Consider the following 18,975-nt stretch of genomic DNA (forward strand, 5'->3'; position numbering starts at 1 on the left):
TGGTGCTGACTTCCAGAATGTTCTGTTCCATCACCTTTCCAGGGATGGAGGTGAGGCTGACTGGCCAGTAGTTTCCTGGATCCCGCTCCTTCCTGCCAGTTGTGAAGATGCGAGTAACATTGGCTTTCCTTCAGTCATCAGGCCCTGTTCCTGTTTCCTGTGATTTTTCAAAGATGGTGGAGAGTGGCTTAGCTACAGCATCTGCCAGCTCCCCCAGCACCTGTGGGTGCATCTCATCAGGGCCTGGAGGTGTGGCTTGGGAGGAAAAAAATGGCAGCTAGTCCCTTTGTCTCAGGGAAGGGGAAAATGGAGTTCACACCATAACTCAGGCAAAACAAATGGGGATCTCTTGAAACTTCTGGCATTGTTGTCCTCCTCACACCAGATGAAGCTAGTGGATTTTGGATTTCCCTTGTTGGCTCAGCTTTTTTTCCTGAGGTCTGGGGCTCAGAGTAGCCGCCTGCTGGTCCACCATCTCAGCAACTTGGATCTCCAACCAAAAATGCAGCAGAAACAGTTCAATAAAAAAACCAAAATGCAGCTGAAAGGATTCTTGCTGCAGCCTCCAGGCCAGGGGAAAGAAAGAAAAAAAAAGTGCTTAAGCTAGCAAAAACAAATCTAGTGAAAGCAAGAATGTGATGTCCTGGCTCGTACCACAGCCGCACCCTCCGGAGAGAAGCTTTGAATAATACCCATGCAGGAGCCCAAGGCTCTCTGCCCCTCCCCCTGATTTCTCTTAAAGCTACAGCAGCCATTTCTGGGAATAAGGCAGATGATTAGGGAATAGAGTATCATTGAAAAATCACCCCAAGGCAATTGTCCAGCAACACATCTTTTGTCATTAGCTCATATACCACATGCATTAAAAAATTGTCTTCAGTGACCTCCAGGAATTTCCTGGACTATGTGTGCTGGGCCATGTTGTTCTACAAATACCAGGATTGTTGAAGTCCCCAGGAAAACTGGGGCCTATGATGATGAGGCTATTGCCAACTGTCCATAGAAAGCCTCATCAACTTCCTCCTGCTCATCAGATGGCCTACAAGTGAGCACCCACAGCAGTATCACCCATATTAGCCTGTCCCTTAATTCTCACCCATAAACTGTCAACTCATTTGTCTGCCCCTAAATAGAGCTTGATACAATTCAGTTGCTTTGTTATATGAAGAACAACTCCACCACCTTGTCTCTCTGACCTGTCCTTTCTAAAAAATCCACAACCGTGTGTGAAATTACTCCAGTCATGTGAGCTATCCTACCATATCTCTAATTGCAATGAGGTGATGGCCTTGCAACTACACATAGATTTCCAGTTCTTGTTTATTCCCCGTCCTGCTGTGTATGTACAGGCAACTTCAGACAGGTAATCCAGCATTCAGATTCCCTAGATAGAGTGTAACAGGATTCATTGTCACCATGAACACCCTTGATGTTGTTAGCCCTGTGATTCTCATCTTGAGTAGCAGTCAAGGAACATCTGTTGATGCACTGGTTGACATGACCTCATCCCTAGAAGGAAGCAATAGAATTATCATAGCCACTTTGGACCCTACCCTTGAGTCCTGTAGTCTAAAATCCATCTCAACAAATTGGCCAGTATGCTGCCAAAGATTCTCTTACCCTTTTTTAAGCAGGCAGATCTCATTCCTCCCTAACAGGCCACAATCATTCAAGCAAAACCCATTGTTATAAAAGCCAAAACCTTGATGGTGGCCAGGAAGCAAGATGTTGAGCTGCACAGTGTGGCTGCTTTTGGCTGTCCCTGTTTCTGTGACCAGGAAGATATATGAGAAGATGACTTGGGCACTAATGTTTGTCACTTACCTTGCCAGCACTTTATAGTCTTCCGTGATCCTGCATATTTTTTGGCTTGTGGTAGCATTTGTACCCGTGTGAGAGAGGAATAGTGGGCTGTGGTCCATGCTCTTGACAAGTTGGGCTACCCTCTTGGCAGCCTCATGTATCTTTGTCCCTGGTAGGCAGCGTTACCTCTTGCAACTCTCGACTGGGCTGGTAGATTGTGTCTTAGGGACCCTAAGACAGTCACCTACCACAATTACTCGGAGTTTCTTCTTACTGTAGTGACTGTGTGCTGCTGGTCTGGATGTTCCTTGTTGGACTCGCTAATGGACATCTAAAGCCTTTAAAACATCATATCTGTTCTGGTGTGGGTGTTGGAGGATAGAGGTTGGATTGAGCTCTGTATTTGTGGGTCACCAGGATCTAGGGTGTCTCACACTCACTGATGTTCCATTGTAGTTGTATGATTTTGAAGCCATTTCTCTATCTCCGTTTCTGTCCCTCTAACACTGCCTGCTGTAATTTTGTACCTTCAGCAGCAGTTTATCAAACTATGCACATTTCATGCAGGTACAAGCCTTTTCTCCAGAAGAAATATCCGTGCATCCATTGCAAACTACCACCTGTACTCATGTCTCTTTCCTTACCAGTTCCCTCAGTGGATGTGTTAGTCAGACTTTTCTGGGGCTGTCTCAGTAGATACACTTGTTTTGATTCTGAGACAAGTGGCCACCATTATGGCAGATGCTTAGAGCACTTAGCACTTACCTGAGGCATGGACCTACCTGCGCGTTGCACCCTCCCTGCTCACCCTGCTGCACAAACTGCTGCACCACATCTTTTTGATGCACCATGTTCTGGTCACTCATGCTCCCTAAAGCTGATTAAATCTCCCACACTGCTCCTCGTAATGCTCACTCCCCTCCTGACTGGTTAGTGAGAGCTTCTGGGTCCTGAAAGGGCTTTGGGCTTTGGGTGTCCCTGAGCTCAAGAAACCTCTGGAGAGCTTGATCTCACCCCCGAAACTTACTTTGGTTGCTGCTGCTGCCTCCTGACTGACAATGGCCGTATAGTCCAATTGCCTGTCCACTTCAGTACCGATAAGTTAAAGCATGTTATTGCGGGCATTGTTCATATGCCTTGAAACATTGACAGGCTGAGGATGTTGACCACTCCTCTAGGAAACCCATTCTAGTGTTTGACCATTTTCTTGGTAAGGAAATGCTTCCTGATGTCCATTGTGAACCTACTCTGGCACAACTTTGAACTATTCTGTGAATTACATTTCTGGATCCCAGGGACATGCACACTAACTTCGACTCTTTTGAAAACACCGTAGAGTGGTCTTGACTGGAGAACAGGGTCTTTTGGAATTCTCTAGCTATTTGCATTAATTTGCCTTAAGATGCTGGCTGCAGATCTAGGACACTGTTGTCATATGTTGTCTTAATTTACTACAGTGAAAGATCTTCGAGCTGGTATGTCAGCTTGATGCCTTTGACCTTCTCGGCTCAGGTTCTGTGCAGCATTGCATTTGACCTAATAAAAGTGTGCTGCTTCCTATTTCAACAAATTAATTCGGTCACATGGTGAATATATCTCTTGCATTCAGAGTTTGAAATGCTATGGCAAAGGTTTGTTGCGGTGATTGTCTCAACTGAATCTCCGAGTCTGTGCTTGGTATGACTTGTGTTCAGCAGAATGTAAACTCTAGCCTGCAATCAGATAAGCATTCAGGAAATCCAGGTATCCGATCCTGTGTCCTTTGCAGTGTCCTCACTCTGTCACACAACTGTATCAAAATATAGTAATGCTGTAGGGCATATTCTTGTTAGAAAAAGGTACTTACAGACCATTTCAGTAACTGTCTTGAGATTTCCTGCCTTTTAGGTAAGTTTTGACAGGAAACCATATTGGAAACTAGAGATACATTGACATTAAGAATATCAGGATTCTGAAAATGAAGAATGCTTTTCAGTCCCCTATCTTTGTGTTCAACAGACTATGTGAGTATGGTGGGACTTGAGGGAAATACTCATTTAAAAGTCAAGGAATTCTCAGAAATTGTTTTTCTGTCCATATCTGATTTCTGAAAAATTCTCTTACTTTTTAGGAAATGTTAGATGCCTGCTCAGTCTTTTATGTAGATAACTATTTTACTTTCCTTGACCTGGCTACACTTAATTGTATTTAATTTCTGAAGTTTATGTTATGGATTGCTCTTAAAACTCTTGGGTTTTGGTAGCCTGAGAGCCTGAGTTATCCATCCACTTGAGAAACTCATGCATTAAACACTTCAAACAAGTTCAAACATGTATCTCTTTCAAGTATACAGAGACTGAAACTACATTATAAACACCTTTTTTTTTTTTCCTTTATTTTCTGTTTTGCAGGTAGAAAAAATAACTGGCCACCTCTCCCTGAGAATTTTCCTGTAGGTCCTTGTTTTTACCAGGATTTTTCAGTAGACATTCCTGTAGAATTCCAGAAGACAGTAAAGATTATGTACTATTTGTGGATGTGTAAGTATTTTCTTTTGAAGAAAAATAAAGTGCCTGTTCAAGCTTGGTAATATATACCTGCTGCTTTGGCTTTTGGAGCATCTGTAGTGAAGAATTATTTTAAATCCAGAAGCCAAATATTGAAGCAAAATTTTATGTTAACTTCAGTTTTAAAAGTATTGAATTACATCATAAAAGCTTCCACAGAAGAAAAGGAGGATTATCCTAGGTCAATTTGGTTCTAATTTATTGCAATTGTCTGGTTTAAGTTTCTCCAGTTGTAAAATGAACTTTGACTGTTTATTAACTTAGAAATAATTCTACTGGTTTTAAAATCAGCTTATATGTTAAGGAATAAATCTCACAATTAGTGTTAATAGACTTTTGAGTTCAAGATGTATAATACCCATTTACTTTAATTACATAATTTTATATAGTTTAAAACGGTTTTCATCTATAGCAAGGGCTTAATATAGTTTTACCCTATTTTAAGAAATAGTGTCAATTAGCTGAAGAATCAGTCCATGTTAAAGCTATCCTTTGTAGGCAAAGAATGCTCTACACCGTCTTTGTAGGATTAATTTTGCTCTCACTGGGTGTCTCTGTTTTTACTGGAGAAATACTGGGTTAAAGAAGTGTGCAGATGCCATACTTGTTTCTTCTGCCTTGTCCACTGTGATTGATACAAGACTAATAAATAGTCTGACTCTGATAAAATTGCAAGATTTAGATACTTTGATGCCTTTAATATATTTTCAGCCTTCCTAAGAAAATGGGGATTTCAGATGTTTTCGTAGCTTAAGATGTAGTTAGGAAATCTCCATAATTTTACATATTACTCTAGTGATCTTATTGCTGTGATTGAACCACGTAATTGAAACACATGAAATAAGCAGGCAGCACTGAATCCAATCAATTCCACTTCATCATAATCTACTGCTTTCTATATTCATTGCTAGATCGTTAATCTTCAGATAAGCAACTATAGAGCGTATGACTGGTCACTCTCATAAAATTGGCAGATAATTGAGATGTATATGAAATCTAAGGTGAAATACTCAAAATTTTAGGACGGTTACCAATTTTGGCCATTTGCCGGACTGAGTTCTGAAAGTGCATATGCTTCAAATATGAGGTGAAGTAGGGATATTAATACTAATTGGAATATTAATACTCTTCTTAATTTTCCTTTTTATGGCAACAAGAAGCAATATTACATTTTTCAAAATACATAGGACCTGTGCTTTTATACTGACATGACTGCCTTTCTAGGTAGGCTGAGGTTTCAACCAAGTCTTCTTGCATTCTTTGTTCTTTAGCTGTAGTGCTCTCTGATTTACATGTATTACTAAAGAAGGCAGGAATAGGGCATAATAGAGGAAAAAAACCCCAATATCTATTGAGGTCTATTCGTTCCTAGAATTGCATCTGTGTGCTTTGGCTAATTTCTCATTGACTGCTTATCCTCTGAGGAGGTATTTATTCCCATGGTAGACCTGCTTCTGCTTGCCTCTTTTTTTTCCTCTTCCAGAACTTCCTATGTCTTGTAAGATCTAGGGGTTCTGTGAACATAATCACATTTGGATAAATCGAGTACTGCATTCTCAGCACTTTATAAAGTAGTCCTTTTCCTTTGTGGTAGCCCTGGGAACAAACTTACTAGTTTAGTTTTCTGTATTTCCACTGTTAGTATTAATTTGACATCATCATTCTTGGTTTTTATGTCTCTGAGGAAACTTCTTTACCTGGTTAAGATCCATATGCTCTTCCTTTCATGAGAAAACAATCCTGTTTGTATCCCTATTTCATTAACTCATCCCTCTTTTCTCCTTTTGTATCAGAAGTCAGAGTTTTTTAATTCGTTGATGTGTTTTATCTTTGCACATTTTTTCCCCAGGGGAGAGACTTTTTTTTTTCCAAGAGACTGAGTGCTCACATGTTTTTGTGAACTATAACAATCAATTAGCAATGACTTTTCACAGTTGCCATTGGAGCTTTTCTGTTCTATCTTGGCGTTGTGGCCTTTGGTGCTTTAAGGGCTTACTCATGAAAATGACAGTTTTCCTAGCTCATTAGCACTGTTTAGGTCTTTTTGTGCTATTACTGTGTCCAGTGTCAAGTACAATGTCTCTTGACTTGTGCTAAAAGTCAAAAACAGACTCAAAAGCATGTTTTCAAGCTACTTTCCCCACAGGCTGATAGCATGTGCCTAATAAACACCACTTTGATTTTGAAATATTTCTTATTTGAAGTTACAAATGGAAGAGATTCTGGTAGAAAAATAATACAGTGAAGTGCCAACTTTTTTTCTGTTTCTGTTCAGGAGATTTTCATCTCATCCTTTGTCTGAGGATATGAGAGATGGTGTGTCTGTATATATCTGTATATATATGTATATCAGTCTGTGTAGATGTTTGTTCTGCCTGTCCCTGAGAACCTCCAGTGTTAGACACTTCACAAACTCCCTCCAAGCCTGTTCTAATGCATTGCTGACTTTTAGAATTAGAAAATGTTTATTGGTATATTAATTTAATTCTCCTCTTCTGTGTTTGATCTTTCATGTTCTACCCACTGTTGCTATGGAAAATACATTTATTCCCATTAGTCATCTCCTTTTGCCTTACTTAGCATATTTCACTCAGCCTTTCCTTGTGGGCGATGTTTTCTCAAGGTTTGACTGGTTGCTGTCATACAAATTCACTGTTAGTCCACTCCATATTATTATGTGTTTTTTAGTGTGTAGCATCAGGAAATTTTTAAAATGTACCTTCACATTTTAGATAGCACATATTTATGTGCTAATCCAAGGCTGTTTAATGGTTATGTTATCTGTTTTAGAATCTATTTTTCCCTATGGAAGATCTTCCTCTTTTTTGTAAGGCATGTTAGCACATCTCTCCCAAGTAAGCAGAACAGGACTAAGAACAAAAGCCTAAACAACATCTGAAGCTCCTTGGTGCTCCAAGGTTATGTGTGATCAAACTTCACTAGCCCAGTCCTCACTTGTGAGTTGCCTTGTGGTTTCAACACTCTCCATTCTACAGGCATCCCATTTGCCTTTAGGCAGTTCCAATCCATGGTGACAGTCATGTGTCCTAATGTGGACTTAGGTTTCCTGAAAATACAATCAATGAAATATTACTGAAATTAAGCTTAGTAGAAAAATTTGTTTTCATATGGTCTCAAATGGAATAGCAAAGTCATCTTAATAATGTACATGCGAAATATCTTCAGTACAACTTGTGATCTTTTTTTTTAATTTACAACTCTCTTTCAGACATTTATGGATTATAAAGTATAGTTAATTAAGACAAGGAATATATCTAAAGGAGAATTCTTCTGTTCAGGGAAGTTTATACCAAAAAAAAGTAAATTATTAATATTTATTAAACTAATGTATTTTTCCATTGTTGACTCTTATTCTGGCATGAACACCTTTTTTTTCAACTTCAGCTGCTTCCACACATAAATTAGGAGAAGGCTTTCTTCAATCACACAGGGTACTCTATTGTTACAACTGTGAGGCTGTCATACAGAAATTGCATGTTGCAGACTTCTGACAAAGCGCTAGGTGATTTCAGCTCCCAGGTGGTCATTATTTTCTAATAGCTTGTATTATGGTTTAATTTGCTGAGGCAAGTAGGTGGAAGGTACTTTATAACTGTTACCCTGAACCTACAAACACATGTCTGTTCATATAAGAGCTTAAGCTTGCCTACATCCCTTAGTGAAGGTGTTGGCTCAAAGGATAAATGATTCTCTGCATCTTGCAGCAGGCAAGTGAATGGCAAGCACAGTGAAGTGAGAATTGTCAGTCAAGTCTGCTGTCTTCCTTTATTGCTTGCTAATACTTGTTTTGTACTGCTGAGACTCTGTTACTGTAGTGAAGCCAGACCCCTGTTGCTGGTTTCAGTATCAGTAGTGGGTGTGATGCTTCCCCCTTTTCTGCACTGATGGTACTCTCTTAAAACTTGTCCTGTTACCATAATTGCAGTTATTAAAAGAAAGTAATTTTGTAAAGTTCAATTTCCACCAGAATTTGAATGTTTCTAGTAACATAGGGGTCTCCATGTGTTCCAGTATTGAGTAGAAAAAGAGAGAATACCCCTTTCTTGTACGTATCAAAGGAAGGCAGGAACTGGGATTTGTATAGTTTCTTTTGCTTTATGAGGCAGAAACACACAAATTCGGAAAGAATTGGTTTGCCTACCCCTTGGGGCAGTGGTAAGATACGTAGGTGCAATAATTGCCTTTTATTTTAAAGAACAAAGTCTTTTGATTCTGGCAACTCTTACTGGAGAATATGATTTATCTGAGGAAATGTTTTCACTTTCATCAGTCTTGCATGCAATGATCTGTGCATCTTGCTTTTAAGAGTTTTTCCCCACTTGTTGATTTAGAGCTCAAGTCATAATTAAGACAGGAACAAAGAGTTTCAGGAGTCCCTTTTTCAGAATCTTTAGTATATTGCCTGTTCTGTTAACCTTGCTATCCAGGAGAATGACTAAAATGTTGCTCTGAACTTAAATAAAAATCATTGCTGTCAGGAGCAGTTTGTGCAGTTATAAATACCCTACTTTATCTTGATCTGCAAGGAAAGAAATTGTTCTCTGAGGCAGCAAAATCCTTCCTGAATCACTGGTTATTGCTGAATAAAGAGAAAAATTCTTGTTCATCTTTGAAGTCTACCAGAACTAAATTCTGTGCCAGATAGCATGAAGGTAGTAGTTGTAATGTTTCTTAATATTGCCTTATTCTGTTCTAAGAAGTAAATTTAATTTATATAAAAAATAAATAAATAAAATGTAAAGTCATGATGCAAATGCATTTGTTTTTAGTAGAAATTGAATAGTTACTATGTAACAAGGTCTGCCAGTGAGAAAATTATACTTTTGAGCTAACAATAGACCACCAAAAAAGGCAGGTGTCCTAAGAAAGACCAGTGTCCTAAGAAATATTTGAATATACAAAATATATTAAAACATCTAGAACAGCTTCTTCCAGACCATGTTTTACTGATGAACATTCTTAGTAACTGGAGTATTTGTTTTATTATCTGGAAGACAAAGAGCTTTCTGTTGAAAGACTATTTGGGAAATTTTTGTTTTCAAATTTGAATGTGTACAGTGTCTGTTTTGTGATGCACTTTGTCATTTTTAAGCTTTCTCAAAAAATACTCAGTGGTCTCATAAGTATTTGTATTCAGTTATTACTGTAGAAAAAAATCAATTATTGCATCTGTAGAAACCTCTTTTTTCTTAATTTAATATTTGAAAGTGTTTTATTTTTATGACAAGATATTTTCCATTGCCAGGTACTTGAATTTTCATGTTGAGTGCTCTTACTTGTGAATACAGGGTTTACCTAAAATTTAGAAAACTATAAAAATCAATTTATTACAGAAGGCCTTGAGATGGTATTGGTATTGTCTGCATGCTGATGTTTTGTTTAAAATGCTGTTTTCTTTAAATGTTTAAAATGTTTAAAAGTTCAGGTATAACTTTAGCATTTGTAATAATTTATTGTTTAAACATAATTTAATTAATACTATTTTGCTTTTGCTTCTACAGTCCATACAGTGACACTGTTTCTTAATATCTTTGGATGTTTGGCCTGGTTTTATGTTGATGCTACACGAGGGGTTGATTTTGGATTGAGTATTCTGTGGTTCTTGCTTTTTACCCCATGTTCTTTTGTCTGCTGGTACAGACCACTTTATGGAGCTTTCAGGTAACAACTTCAGCTTGACTTAGGATATTTAAAAACTTGTCAAAATGCATTAACATTCCAGAATTTGCTTGATTATCATGATGATAATCCTTTAAAGTGCTTTCATTAGAAACAAAGAGTACGTTTGCCATTAATTCAGTTGTCGAATTTGAAATACAGATGCCAGTAGTTAGTAATACCATGGAATATCCTTTAAAGCATTTACCGTTTTTACCACAGACAAAATATTTGTCAGAAATCCTTAACTTTGTTGAAGTTAATAAGGGCTGGTAACAGTTGCAAACAACATTCTCTCTCATTAAGTCTCTGTTTCTACACACCAAGAATTTGAGCAGATTAGTAGTCAATAGTGTGTTAATTTTTTTTCTTCCTGAATGAACTTCATGAATAGCTACTTTTAAAATCTTGTATTTTTGTTATTTTAAGTGATAGATGCCTACAGTAATTGAAATAGCCTGAGATTCTTAAGTATTAGTAGCAAACTAGTATTTTTCCTAGTCTTAGCAATCTTTGCAAACTTCAGAAGTATAAGGTGTGTGATTAAGAAGAGAATGATGTGTTTGCATATAAAATTAAACTTTTTCTTAGTGAAGATCAGCATGTAGAGATTTCAAGTCCTGTACTCAGGAAGTTTTGGGTTGGTTTTTTTTTGACATTGAAGCGATTCAGGATGTTCTCAGTTAAAATACCCTTATTCCTGCATTAAAAGATTGATGGCCAGAAGTTGCAATTAACTGTAACATTTAGACTACAGGAAGTGTTTCTTTTTGCTAACCAAGGACGTATTGCTATACCCACAAATCTTCGAGGAATCATATAGTTTAACTTGCATTTCTTGTCTAATAAATCCGTACTTTTTCTTAGAAAAAATTGTTTGGTTGAGGAAGGAAAACTCTTCTTGCATATTCAACTTTCAGTCAGTTGCTCAGCTGAAAATGAAATAGTTATTGAACTGAACTGGTTGTACAGAAATTACAAACTCCCTTCTGCAGGAAGAGCTGTTAAGGACAAAATCTCTTTTTATGACTTAAATAAATGATTTCTACTTTCTTAAGAACTCTAGTAGGAAGTATTTCATATGGTCAATAGTTTTGACAGAAGTAAGTTGAGTCTTCATTGAAATTTTGCCTGTACATTTATATTTGGCTCGGGTTTTTTTAATTTATTTTCAGACTTTGTAAGGCTGGCATTTTAGTAATTTACCAGGAAATGTATTTTGTACATTTTACTTTAAAATAACAGCTGCTTCAGTATTCTGGTGTGTCATGTGTTTCAGTAATTCCATATGAGATCTTCTTTCCTTTCACAAGTTAAATATTCTCTTCCCATCCTGCTATCACTGTGAACTTCACTCTGAAAGTGGTGCAGAATGCAAACTTAAATGGTTAGTTGAAGGGCCCTGCTCTGGGCTGAACAGAACTATTCTCACCTTTCTTAGAGATGCAGGTGGCAAAATCACTATATTAAAGAAGAAAGAGCAGTTCTTGTAAATAAACACACTAAAAAAACACAGAATTGCTGATACTTCGGGTCACTTGATAACTGAAAGTACTTTTTGTCCAGTTAATACAGTAAAATGTTAGATTGGTACTACAGAATATGAATAAAAATAATGAATTTTCTGCCTGCTTTAATCTTTTTTCCCCCACCTCTTTCAGGAGTGACAGTTCATTCAGGTTCTTTGTGTTCTTCTTTGTATATATCTGTCAGTTTGCTGTACATGTACTTCAAGCTGCAGGATTTCAAAGATGGGGAAACTGGTGAGTACTCTGTTTGCCATAGTGTTGTACTGTCTGTAAGACAAACACTCTTACTTGAAGTAACAACTGCAATACAGTCTATGTTTTCAAAGGAATAATCTTGTGTTCACTAGAATGTTACGTTTAACTCTCAAAAGAAAGCATTTTTGGAGTGCTCTTGACTAGGAGAAGTGGGTGAAACATATCCAAGGAATGTGAGGTACTTCTGTTACTGGGCTACTCAAAATTTTATCCTTCAATTTAAACCACTTTGAACTTACTCTTTCATATACTGCCTCCTCTATTTTGGTGGTGTAAGGAGTTGTTACTCATTCTGTATTTAAGGTAAAGGAAAGCAAAAATTTAAACATCAATAATATATTGTTTGCATATTTTTCGTATTATTAGGTATTTTTAGTTATATACTTGCTTCTTATTGAGAAATTTATGGCTAAAATTTGTAGAACGACTTAACAAGGCATTTGGGTGAATATTGGATATTATTTGAAAAGTACATTGGTTAGAGTCACATTCATATTCTGCAATAAGTTGATCTTTCTTTTAAATGTTTGCAAATATATAAGCTTTTACATGAAGCTTGTATGTATATTATCTTTTATTTGAGTCTTTGAGGTCTAATATTTAGATTTTACAAGGAGAAACTATGGGGAATCAGTCACTGTCCTTGAAATAAAGGAATTAACTAAAAGCAAGGTTGTAGTAGCCAGCTGGTAACATGAAGAGTCATGAATGGCAGTGCTGTAGTAATGACATTTCCCTCTATCAGTGCTTTTTGCTGCAAACCTCCGAATATATGAAGGGCAGACAAAACAGTATTGCTTTAGAATTGTTATGTAAGGAAAGAGCCTGCTTTTTTTTCTTTGGAATCCTCTATTGCTTATTCATCCATGTCTGGGAAGTGTGCTTTTAAGCATACTTGGGGAAGGAGTATTGAAATTAGCCAGATAATCAGAAAAATCAGAAAATCCTAATTACAGCTTAGATTTTGGGGTTTTGTGGTAGATTATAGTGGGATACAGGGGATATCAAAGCAGTGTGAAGCAGGTAGGGGATAGTTTTAAGGTTTGAATTTACATAATTTTTTGCTAGGGGATTTTTTTGTGGGTTTTTTTTTTTATAACATGGAAAAATCTTATTCATCTTAATGCATGGGTTTTGTTCATAAGGCAGCTTGCTTTTTAAATTTTCAGGTCTGAAACTGTTGGTGTCTGTTGGTGTTTCAATTTTGAACAATGGGGAAATGCTTGAAGTAGATACTTATATAGCAGTTTTTTTTCTATTAGTTCATCTGATGCTCTCTACTTAAAAGAAATATATTTACCTCAGATGAGAAAGCATCACTGTGGATACAATTAAATGAGCCTTCATATAGAAGCTGTGTATGTGTGGTATTCTGTTCTGTATTTATAGAAGTTAGAAACTATCTTTTTAGGGATATTTTCTCATCTATGAATTCATGTAGTCTTGAATCAATCTGAAATGACAATGGAGAAGCAGCTTTCTAATTTCTCCACAATTTTACTCAAGGACAATAATATTTGCTACAACTTTTCATACAATTTCACTGCATTTTCTGTGAAAAAAATGGAAATTAAACTTTAAAAGCATATCACAGAACCAGAATATGCTTATGTAAAATTCCCATTATTTTTCTTTAAAAATACTCAAAATAGTTAAGAACCAGGAGGTTATGAAATTTACTTTGGTGAGGGTATCTGATTGAATGGTTCATGGGCTGTACTAGTAAAATTTGTTATTTCTCCTTCCTTCAGTGGGTGGATTTCATCTCTTACTGGACTTAATAAGAGTATTCCTGTTGGCATTATGATGATAATCATAGCTGCACTTTTCACAGCATCTGCTGTTATCTCACTAGTTATGTTTAAGAAGGTAAGTTATGTATTATTCCCCTCTTTTGTTTCCTATATTTGATTTGGATTTTGCTTTCTGTCTTGAGAGAGGTACTCTCTCACAAAGTAGTGGGGATTAAATTACATTCTTCAAGGTGAGCCTTGCCTATTAACATTTGTACAGTTTTGTTTATACTGTTGTGGAGGTACAAAATGCTGTTTGTACAATGCACGTATTTTCTGCAAATGGGGAATGATAGCTCTGAATTAGAGAACCTGAGAGGTAACCCCACCACAAAGGAGTAGGTGAAAGCAGTGAACACTGTGATTGTAGCTGTACATGCCAGGTTGTCCATCAGGCACAGAGAGGCGTGACTGAAATGATTGCTAAGTTACAGCTCTTACCAAAATCATTCCCATTAAAATCAATAGAAGAGAGAGATGCTTAGCACCTCAGAAAAGGATTTTTATTTCTCTATCTCCATTTTTTAATATTTTACTGCCAGCTAATGATGCAGAAGCATGAAAACTCAAGGACATAAACTCTTTCTCTATGGTTACTATGGTGAATTATTCCTCTGGTTATTAAGCAGAGCTATTGGTCATCACACTAGTTCTGCAAATGTGTAACTGTGTAATAAGGATATTTTGAAATTTTTAATATTCAGTCAGAGTGTTGCTTACTCTTGTTACCAATCAGAGTAACTAAAATGTTTCTAAATATTGTTGTAAAGAAAAATTCACCAAATATACATCACACATTTTAGTGACCATGATGAGACCCCTCTGAACTTGCAGATAATTACAGGTAACCCCCACAGTCAAATTGTGAGTGCAGCAGGACAATGAAAATTTCAAAAGTTTGTGGGAAAAAATTCCATGTTCTCATCTCTATATTCGCTCAAAGACATGAACAAATCACATTTCCCCACCTCACAGCTCCGCTTTGCATTGAGACTTTGCTGTTGCTCTGCTAAGAAATGGAAAGCATGGCACCACTTTCTCAGTGCTTTTCCCCTCCATAGGTGCACGGGCTGTACCGCACGACCGGCGCGAGCTTTGAGAAGGCGCAGCAGGAGTTTGCCACGGGAGTGATGTCCAACAAAACTGTACAAACTGCTGCGGCCAACGCCGCCTCGACAGCGGCCACCAGCGCAGCCCAGAACGCCTTCAAGGGTAACCGGATGTAGAGAAACAAAGTCACCCCGGTTCTCCTCAACTGTTCTTTATTTCCCAGTCACTTACTGTATTCCCTAAATGCCTAGATCAAAATTCACACAGCATGTTTGTTTCTTCTACAGCTGTGCATGGGTTAAATGGGAAATGGTTGGTTTATTTTATTATAAATTTATTTAAGAAGAAAACCAATTTTTCCCCTTCTTTAACTTGTTGAATTCTGCAGTGTAAAGCTTTACATATTTTATGGAGAATAAATAATTTCAACAATTGGCCTGAGAATGAACTCTAGTATATAATGATCAAATCAATGTAATAAGAATCTGGAAAGTTTTTTAGCAATTCACACCAGGGTTTTTTTTTAAGTTCAGGAAAGCAGTTTGGATTATTTTTCTTTGCAAGAACTGACTTCCCTATTCCTGCCATAAGAAGTGGGGTAATAAGTGGTCAGTAAGAAGTGACTGAGAGATACAGGTTTGACTATTGTTTTTGCACTTTCAGCAGCTGCTGGGGGTCAAATACAAGTAAGGCAGAGAGTATAAATTCTTTTCTTATTTGGTTTTGTTTTCTTTTTATTAGGTAAGTCTTTTGATATAAACTTGTAAGTTTGCATGAATACTGTTGAGTTACCTGATCTTGTTTAAGTAGTGTTTTGGTCCAGAATTTACCTGTGCCACTTTATAGCATTTGTTTGTATGTATTTCCATGGAGTATTCTCTACCTGTGAGAAATTACTATGGGGCATAAACATTCTCTGTAATACAGTAGTTCAGTTTAAGGAAGTTAACTGGTGATTTCAATCACAGAGCTAAATGATTATATATTTGCTATTTTTAACTTCAGTATTCACATATCCCCTGTCCCTCTTCTATGTGCCGTGGTATTTTTGTTTTATTTGGGATTATTTTTGTTAGTTTTTGTTTGGATTTTTTTCAAGTATAGATTTATGTTTAACAGTGGTACTAAATCTCTATCCTGGACAGTCACTCTGTTTACTGCCTGTCCAAAACACTATATATACAGTGTTTAATTTTCTAACAGGTATATTGTCTAAAACCAGGCTCTTGAAGCAATGGCATTTAACAGATACTTGAATGAATTTTAATATTAACTCAGCCATCTCTGTGATGTGATTTAAGCTATAGAAAAAAGCTTTTAAACTATTTTGATTTGGCAAAGGGAGAGATGTTTATCTTTATTAAAGTTAGATTTTAACTCATTGAATTGGAGGCCTAAGAGGTTAGATTGATGCTGTGAAACTAACAATCCATAATGTTACACATACCATCACAATATTCTAGAATATAATACAGTCAGGACGTGGTATAGTATGAGTTTCTCTGCTTTGAAGACCTTACATTTTTGGATTGCCTTGTATGAGACTTACATACAATACTTACACAGTTTTTCAAACTCTTCCAGGAAATGGAAAAATGACATCCCATAACCTGTGTAAGTACACACCATGGCTGAAATTATTTCAGCTCTTAAGGTGAATGATAACACAGCATAAAGTTCTGAGGCCCCTCCACATTCTGAAAGTGGACTGAATTTCAATACACTGTATTCTGTTTCAATACACTGTATTCATAATAACAGAAGCTCATTTAAAAAAATACTCCCCTAGCTTAATCCCTGAATCAGTAATATACTAGCATGAATTCTCCTATTAGTCTCCTTTCATTTACTAAATTCTTTAAACCACAATTGAATTTGGAAAAGCGTTGTAGTTTCACAGATGCTGAAGTTCACATTAATGAATATACTTGCTTAAATATTCTATCTAACAAGGCTGTTAAAATGTCATAATAGTGGACATGCTAATATTGAATTTAAATTTGCGTGGAATGTTTTTTAAGCTTTCCAGATTAAAGTCACTGCTGTTCTCTGCTGAGATTGGGGGACCATCATTCTAGAAGCTATATATCAAGATTGTTCTTTTCATATTTTAAACTTAACTTAAGGGTTGTATCTAGGAACTCAGCCATGGACTACTTTTAAATCTAAATTTTGGTATCTCTTGGATTGGAATCATAGGGACATCATCCTTACAATTTAACTGAAGTTGAAGATTGCATAATAGCATAGAGTACCAGAAAAAAACACCAAACACATTAGGAATAAAACCTGAATTTGACAGGTAGTTTTTTTTTTCTCAAATGTTTGAAGGGTCTTTGAGAAAACATATGTAATGTTCTGTGTATAAGAATTGTTGAATTGTAATATCATGGGTTGAATGTACAGATTTAAGCCTTCTGAGTGAAATTCAGGGTTGTGTCACATGTGAATTCTTTAAACCAGAAATCTGTGACACTTTGCAACCAAAAGGGAGGAAAAAGTTTGTTTAGCTTTGATAACAGAAGGCTAAAATTTGTTAAAAATATTTTGTATCTAACAAAAATAAGATTTTACAATCTCTTATTAATCAGAGTATGGCGCCCACTTGAGTTGTCTTTTTGTAGTATTGTGACAGAGTACAAGGTATGAAGCTTAAACACTGGAATGTCAGTAGTCTTTGATTTGTAATTTAGGAGTTGTTTTTATTTATCTGAGGATGTTTGTATATTTTGTAAATTACTAACAATGTTTAGCCATCCTGGTGAATGTCATGGTTCTGTACAAATGCACTTCTTCTGTCCCTCTGTTGCATGTCTGGGTAGTTCAGAAATTTTGTATATTTATTGTATTAACACAGTGTCATAGAATAAAAAAATACTTTTTTCCTAGGTGTTCGCTCTGTATAGTTTTGACCAATAATGGGGATTTTTCTTCTAACAGTCAGGGTGATGTGCAGGGAGGATGATCTATGTAAAAGTCTGACTTGCTTTTTATAATTCTGTATATAAATGCTGTATTTCTGCTGAAATAGTGAAGCAAAATGTCCACTATCAATAAATCTGGTTATAGAGAATTAGTCTACTCAACTGTTACGAAGAAAATTCTTAAAATACTTGCAGTTTACCTTCTTGTGCTGTAAACTCACAAGGGTTAAAATTAAACATGCTCTGTCATGACTGAATGGAATTCTACAGGTATTAAGTGACTCTTAAAACATTATTGAAAGTAAAATGAAGTTGCTGAAAAAAGCTTTGCCATGGTAGTATTTATTTTCCTAATTTCTGCCAGTGAATCAACATTTCTGTGTTACTGCCGTCCTGCTCTATCTTTTTTTTTTTAGTCACTAGCACAATCTGTTGATTTTTTTTCATGTAATGTCAGTTGCAGCACCTGCTCTCTAGAACTCATCTTACTACTGGGTTTCCTCTGAAGGGCTGAGTGACTTCATCATTGACTGTCATGTAGGTAAGTTTGCAAATGCACAATGCATATTCATGCAGTGATACAGTGAACAGTGCTCTGAGGTATGGTCAGGATTATTTTGGGAGATGGCAGACGTGTTTTTGAAGACAGTTTCACATGCATGCATCAGTCAGTATTGACATTCTTCATCCACTTGATCTTTGTAATTTACAGATCTAGAATGGCAGTGTCAGCAGACTGAAGGAAGAGGTTTTGTACTTTCTTGTAAATGTAAGCATGGTTGTGCCATAAGATCCAGTCATGTTTTATGTTTAGAATTATTACACAATTTTAGTGCTCTTCATGGGACATAATTCCTCTGGTTTGCTTAGGTTACTTTCCTCAAGAAGTTGTAAGCATGGAGTTGGAAAAGCATGCACACATTGAGAGAATAGCACGGGTTAAGAGAACTGTAATTAAAAATACTCAGTGATACTTCTGGGAAGATATTTCTGCCAAGGAAAAGGCACACACCTAGAAAGTAATATTCTGGTTATTAATCTGTAGTACAGCACAGTAGGTCAGATAATTAATTAGGTTTTACATTAAAACATGTATGAATTAGTTTGTACTTTTTTTCTACAAATTAATTTTATGTCTGCAAGTAGCTTTTATTTTCATAATTAGAAAAATCGGGAAGATTGACAAAGGCAGTAATACAGATCTAGCTCAGCAGCAAAAGCCAGTGAAACTTATAAATGATTAAACTAGGTACAATGTCACATGATACTGAGGGGAAAGGAAAAAAGGCATTGATAGGGATGTGTAACTTGTGGCTCATGCTGCCATACATTTTGTTCTGGAAAAAAAAAATTCCAGCAGTTTAACGGGAGAATATACTGCTCAACTAAAATAATG

General features: G+C 36.5%; 1 protein-coding gene across 1 annotated transcript in view; it reads left to right on the forward strand.

The window, feature by feature from the left end:
- SCAMP1 (secretory carrier membrane protein 1) overlaps window positions 1-17,736 on the forward strand; it is a 39,228-nt gene extending 21,492 nt beyond the window's left edge. The window contains exons 5-9 of the mRNA XM_071425253.1: window positions 4,194-4,322; window positions 9,872-10,031; window positions 11,690-11,791; window positions 13,564-13,681; window positions 14,667-17,736. Of these exons, the coding sequence (XP_071281354.1) occupies window positions 4,194-4,322; window positions 9,872-10,031; window positions 11,690-11,791; window positions 13,564-13,681; window positions 14,667-14,831 (674 nt within the window). The 3' untranslated portion in view covers window positions 14,832-17,736. The remainder of the gene's footprint in view (window positions 1-4,193; window positions 4,323-9,871; window positions 10,032-11,689; window positions 11,792-13,563; window positions 13,682-14,666) is intronic.
- The last annotated feature ends 1,239 nt before the right edge of the window (window positions 17,737-18,975 follow it).

This window comes from Agelaius tricolor, unplaced genomic scaffold, assembly GCF_023055355.1.
Source record: "Agelaius tricolor isolate 1412-34295 unplaced genomic scaffold, bAgeTri1.0.p SCAF_4, whole genome shotgun sequence".
NCBI lineage: Eukaryota > Metazoa > Chordata > Aves > Passeriformes > Icteridae > Agelaius > Agelaius tricolor.